At 54.7% G+C, this 6,461-nt stretch overlaps 1 protein-coding gene across 1 annotated transcript; it reads right to left on the bottom strand.

The window, feature by feature from the left end:
* Nucleotides 1-3,472: 3,472 nt before the first annotated feature.
* LOC130485208 (histone H2A-IV-like) lies at nucleotides 3,473-3,862 on the bottom strand. Its single transcript, XM_056858339.1, has one exon. The coding sequence runs from the start codon at nucleotides 3,860-3,862 to the stop codon at nucleotides 3,473-3,475; it is 390 nt and encodes a 129-aa protein (XP_056714317.1).
* Nucleotides 3,863-6,461: the final 2,599 nt, after the last annotated feature.

Raw genomic sequence — 6,461 nt, 5'->3', positions numbered from 1 at the left:
GCTGTCAACTTGATGCAAAAAATAGGGTAATGCTTCCGCAGCACCATCAAATGTCACTCGTAAGTCTTTTAAGGATGCATGCGGACAGGGCGGCAGGTACTGCCAATGCGGAGGGAAAGCCCCCAGCTACCCCAGGTGAACTTGTGGTGGCGGTGGGGGCGCTTGTGGTGGAGCCTGCGGGGGCACTTGCAGCGGTGCCTGTGGCGGCGCTTGTGGCAGAGCCTGCGGGGGCGCTTGCGGTGATGCCTGCGGCTGTGCTTGTGGCGGGCCTAGCAGAGGGATGCCGGGTCGCTGTGGCGGTGGCACTCTTACCGGGGAGTATTGTATTTGCCTCCATTCTCGGCATAGCGCATCCATTCGCTCTTGCATTTGGGCCATCTGGTGCTGTAGTTCTCGGTTTTGGAGGCTCAAACAAGAAACTTCATCTGCCGGTCCGCTTCTGCGCCGGCTTTGGGAAACGCCGAATTGGGTATTCCAATCCTCGGCTGCGTCCCGACTGTACTGTCCCTGAGAGAGATCAAAAGGCGCGTTCCAGTCTCTAGCATAGGGCTGTCGATTCAGTTCGTCCCGAACTGAAAAACAGCTGAATTTCCCCCGACCGACTCTGCAATCCGGGCCTTAGCTCTGGCCACAGCTGCTCCTGATTCTGCCGCCTGAGCCACGGCGGTGTCTCAGAGAAGTTGCACAAACAGGGGAGTTAAAAACAGTTTCACCTCCTCCAGGTTCGTTAGTAGTGGCATTATTTGCCGAGCCACGCTTGCGGCAGCGGAGCCAAAATCAGACAGTAACAGTTCTTGGATCTGGGCTTCCGAAGCCAACGGGGGTAGCTCCATGATGCGTAACACAATCTTGGTGGCGGCATTACTCGCCTCAAACTGATAGCGGTCACCTCCGGAGCCTTCAGCCATAGTGTCCCGTAAGAAAGGACAGTCCAATAAATCCTCAAGAGCTGCGGTGCACATGATCCACTGTGTCAGTAGGGAAGTCCCCTCTTGGGCAAGCAGAGTCTGCTCCTCCAGCACCTCCCCCAGCAGCACCGGTAGTCAAGTGGCGGAACTGGTTTAATAGGTAAGACCAGGTAGCCTTCCTTCTTTCCTCACGCCGACGCCAGTCGACCTCCCTCTGGAGACTCCGGAATTGTTCCTCAGACTCCCCTTGCAGGAGCTGTCGGAGGATTTCTCGAGCGGTGGAGGTCGTCAGTTGACCCCCCCTTCGGTTGTCCTCTCCCAACGAGGAATCAGTGCACTCAGGTGCTGTTGCCATGCACCTTAGGAAAGAGGGGAAAACCATGTTCCTGACAGTAAAATACAACAAATTAAAATAATAAAGTAAAATAAAAAAATAAGACTTGAGTCCTATTGTAAGGTCTGAGTCCACCTGTCAAATCCCAAACAACAGAACATCCAAACAGAGTTGTCTAAGAAGCCATTTATTTGGGAAGCATAAGGTGAAAGGCAGCAACTTACAGGAAAAGGGACGAGGACTCAAGGTGGGAAAGGCGGGCAGGTTGAAACATATACATCAGTTATACACATCAGTTATCCCCTGGAACACACTCAAGCTAAATTTCTCAGGAAAATAATGGGCACTGTGTTTGGAAACAGGCCAACTGCTACTTGAAACCAGAGCGTGGCTTACTACATTTAAATCCTGGCTACACCTCCACTTTAAGGCAGATTCCTCTTCTCTTATTCACCATTTGCTCATGGAGTCATATGCTTCCAATTGGCTCTCACACACTGAAAGCAAAATCAACTCTATTGGCCTGAATTTTGATTCTGTCAGGTCCTGACTAAAGTCACTTTAGTGCTAAACATACCCAGCTCCTTCAGCCTTTCCTCATAGGACTTGGTCTCCAGACCCCTCACTATCTTTGTTGCTCTCCTTTGGACACGTTCCAGCTTGTCTACATCCTTCTTAAATTCCGGCGCCCAAAACTGAACACAATACTCTAGGTGAGGTCTAACCAGAGCAGAGTAAAGCGATACCATTACTTCGCGTGATCTGGACACCATACTTCTGTTGATACAGCCCAGGATCCCATTTGCCTTTTTAGCTACCGCATTACACTGCCCAGTACCCACTCATGTTCAGTGTTTGGTCTACTAAGACCCCAAGATCCTTTTCACACACACTACTGCTGAGACAAGTCTCCCCCATTCTACAATTATGCATTTGATTTTTCCTGCCTAAATGCAGAACTTTACATCTATCTTTGTTGAAATGCATTTTATTGGTTTTAGCCAATTCTCCAGCCTGTCAAGATCATCCTGTATCCTGGCTTTGTCTTCTACTGTATTTGCTACCCCACCCAATTTAGTATCATCTGCAAAATTAATAAGCATCCCCTCTATTCCTTCATCCAAATCATTTATAAAGATGATGAACAACACAGGGCCCAGGTCAGATCCCTGAGGCACTCCAATAGTCACTTTTCTCCAAGTGGAAGAGGAACCATTAACAAGCACTCTTTGAGTATGATTTGTCAACCAGTTACAGATCCACATAACAGTAATAGGATCAAAACCACATTTTCTCAATTTGCCAACAAGAATATTTTGGGGAATCTTATCAAAAGCCTTACTGAAATCTAGATAAACTATGTCTACAGCATTCCCCTTATCCAGCAATGTAGTAACTTTCTCAAAAAAGGAGATAAGATTAGTGTTAAGTCCACATGGGGAGGACACACGAGGTCGAGACGGAGTTCCAACAACAATGCGTTTATTGATGAACAGAACAGAACTGGAGAACTGTGTAAACCGGCCCCACTTTTATGCCCCCCCTGGCCGCCTGTGGCCACTCCCCCCTGATCCGTGCTAGGGGGGAACAACCCCCGGGTCGCCAATGGCGGGTGCCGGCTTAGGGCCAATGAGCGCCCTTGGCTTGGGGCCAATGGTGCGTGCAGGTTTAGGAGCCTTCTTCGGGGACTCAAGCTCCTAGGTTTTCCCCCTGCTGACCAGCCTACATTACATACATAACACCCCTCCCCCCTAGGTCCGAACAATACATGAACACACAAAGTCTTTGAGATGACCCACATGAACACATGAAACTGCCTTCTACTGAATCAGACCCTTGGTCTATCAAAGTTAGTACTGTCTACTCAGACTGGCAGCGGCTCTCCGGGGTCTCAGGCAGAGGTCTTTCACATCCCCTCCCTGCCTAGTCCCTTTAACTGGAGATGCCGGGGATCGAACCTGGGACCTTCTGCATGCCAAGAAGATGCTCTACCACTGAGCCTTTATTTTACAAAAAAAAAGTTCAGTTTTTAATAACAACACAGCCCATACATTGTTCCTTTGGATTTTAGTGTTCTCTCGATCAAGTTTACCAATTTTCAGGAACAAGCATAAAACTATAGATCATATCAGCTCTTTTGGGAAGTTGTGGGTGGCTCTTAAAAGAGCCTTTGGTTGTTGGGTTTTTTGTTTCACTCTTGGGACTGGCAGCTGTTTGCAAAGCTGCCAAGTTACTTGGCCTTGGCCTTGTGGCTCTCAATCTTCTTGGGCAGCAGGACAGCCTGGATGTTGGGCAGGATGCCGCCCTGGGCAATGGTGACTTTCTCCAGCAGCTTGATCAGCTCCTCGTCGTTGCGGATGGCCAGCTGCAGGTGGCGAGGGATGATGCACATCTTCTTGTTGTCGCGTGCCGCGTTGCCCGCCAGCTCCAGAATCTCGGCCATCAGGTACTCCAGCATGGCTGCCAGGTAGACCGGCGCCCCCGCGCCCACCCGCTCGGCGTAGTTGCCCTTGCGCAGCAGGCGGTGCATGCGGCCCACCGGGAACTGCAGCCCGGCCTGGGAGGAGCACGTCTTGGCCTTGGCCCGTGCCTTGCCGCCTTGCTTGCCGCATCCGGACATCCTTTGCCCAAGTCAAAGAGCTACTTAAAACCACCCGCACTACAAAAAAGCTCACCAGACTCACGCCTGGTAGTGTTCATACCCGCTGAGATGGGCACGGGGCTGGAACGGGCGTTGCCAGAGCGGGAACTGCCGCTTGTGTGGTGGCAGCTGGTTCTGGCACGCTTGTGGCAGAAAGTCCTTCCTCTAGCCAGCCCTCGGGCTCGCAAGCTGGCGGTTGCCCCGCAGCGTGCTCGGTCACCGCTGCCTCGCCGTGCTTCGGCTCTGTGTCTTGGGGGAACGCAGGGGCTTCCAAAGCGGTGGTGAGATCAGGCACATCTGCCGGGTGGCGGTGCAGTTGGTTGATGTGCTGCCGCAAAACACAACCTTCTGGGGTGGCGACTCGGTAGGAGACCGGATGAGTGGCTTCCTGGACCGAGGCCGGGATCGAGGCTGGGCCTGCTCCGTCCTGCTCTACGACTCGGGGTGGCAGTCGAGTCCTTGTGGGCCGGACACACTGGCGCAAGGTTGAGGTGTAGCCGGTCGAGCAGGGTCTTTGGTCAGTGGCCCATGAGTAGTTCGGCTGGGCTCCTGCCGGTTGCGGAATTTGGGGTGATGTGCTGGGTCAGGAGGAAGTCTTCCAGCTGCGCATCCCAGTCCCCCCGGATGATGTGCCGTAGTGCCTCCTTGGTTGTTCGGACCATTTGCACCGCCTGGCCGTTGGTGGCAGGATGGAATGGGGCCGAGGTTACATGGCAGATTAAGCCATGATTTCCTGGAATTCGGCTGACATAAATTGGGTCCCGTTGTCGGAGGCCACGGTGTCCGGCAAGCGATGGGTCATTGACCCAACGTCAACCACCTCCAGCCACTTGGAGTAGGAGTCAATGACAATCAGGAATGTCTTACCCTGGAATGGCCCCACAAAGTCTATGTGGATACGGGACCAGGGTGTGCGCGTCGACTCCCAGTGTTGGGTCAGGGAACGTGGCATTTCCGGTCGTGACTCCTGGCAGGGTTGGCAACCTTTGACCCATTCTTCCACAGCGGCATCGATGCCCGGCCACCACATGTAGCTCTGTGCGCCTTCATGAGCACAATCCCGAAGTGGCAGGAGTGGAGTGCCTCCAGGACCCTCGTGTGGAGCTTGGTTGGGACCAAGACCCGGCTTCCCCAGAGCAGGCAGCCCTTGCGTAGGGACAGTTTATGTAGGCGGGTGGTGAATGGCTTGAATTCCCTGTCTGGCCGGGTTGCCGGCCATGCCTTCCCCACCCAGTTGAGAACCTAGGCAAGGGTTCAGTCCTTCGCCATATGGGCGGCAATGTCCAATGCATGCAGGGGCAGCTCCGGCAGAGTCTCCAGCAGCAGGACATCATGGGCCCGGGATGGGTCGTAGTCGGGGCCCTCAAGTGGCAGGCAGCTGAGGGTGTCCACGTTGGCGATGCTCTTCCTGGGTCGATGCAGGAGCCTGAAGTCGTAGGCAGTGAGGAATATCGACCAGCAAAGCACACGGGGAGACAGGATCTGCGGTGTCTGGCAATCCAGCAGGAACAGGCCTAGGAGTGGCTTGTGGTCTGTCATGACGGTGAAGGGTAGGCCATACATGTAGTCATGGAATTTTTTGACACCGACCATGCCGGCAAGTGCCTCTCGGTCAATCTGGGCGTAGTTGTGCTCCACGGAGGAGAGAGTCCGGGAGTAGAAAGCGATTGAGGCCTCCCGACCGTCTGGCAACAGGTGGTTGAGGACGGCGCCGCTGCCATAGGGCGAGGCATCACAGGTCAACACCACCGGCAGGCGCTTGTTGAAATGGACGAGCAGGCTTGAAGAAGACAGGAAGCCCTTGGCGGCCTTGAATGCACTCCTGCGGCTTGCCCCAGGACCACGGGGTGGCCTTGTTGAGGAGGCGGTGAAGCAGCTCCGCAACCGACGCCTTGTTGGGCAAGAAGGCGTGGTGAAAATTTGAGTCCCAGGAACAACTGGAGTTCCTGCTTGCACTGGGGCTGAGGAGCGCTGTGGATGGCCTTGATCTTGTCGGGCGTGGGGTGGATGCCATCAGCGTCGATCAAGTAGCCCAGGAACTCCACTTGCGGCAGGCCCAGCTGGCATTTTTCCCCCTTCAACGTGAGGCCAGCGTCCCGGAAACGGCTGAGCACCCAGCCGACGTGCTCCAGGAGCTCTCCCTCAGAGCCAGTGGCGACCAGGACGTCTTCGAAGTAGGGAACGACGCCCGGCAAGCCCTTGAGGAGGTCTTCCATTAGATTCTGGAAAATGCCCGGGGCCATGCTGACCCCGAACTGCAGATGCGTCACCTGGAAGGCTCCCCGGTGGTTACTATCGTCTGCGCCTCGGCCAACTCAAGAGTCCACAGTGTTAGCATACGGGCCTGCCCCCCCCCCGGACAGGATCTGACAACCCGCTGTGCTGACACTTGACTACTCCGCTGGCCGCGCGCCCGCCCCAAACGCTACGGGACGGCCGCTGCGCGCTCCGTCGTCACGGACTCGGCCGCTCTTGCGAGCTCCGTGCAGCCAGCAGCTAGGAAGCAGATGCAGGGGCAGCCTCCGGTGAACCAGAGGGAAGCCATGTTCCTGTATAGGCTCTATTCCAGCTGCAGCCA

This window comes from Euleptes europaea, chromosome 12 (assembly GCF_029931775.1).
Source record: "Euleptes europaea isolate rEulEur1 chromosome 12, rEulEur1.hap1, whole genome shotgun sequence".
Lineage (NCBI taxonomy): Eukaryota > Metazoa > Chordata > Lepidosauria > Squamata > Sphaerodactylidae > Euleptes > Euleptes europaea.
This window is presented reverse-complemented; position numbering and strand designations above follow the sequence as displayed.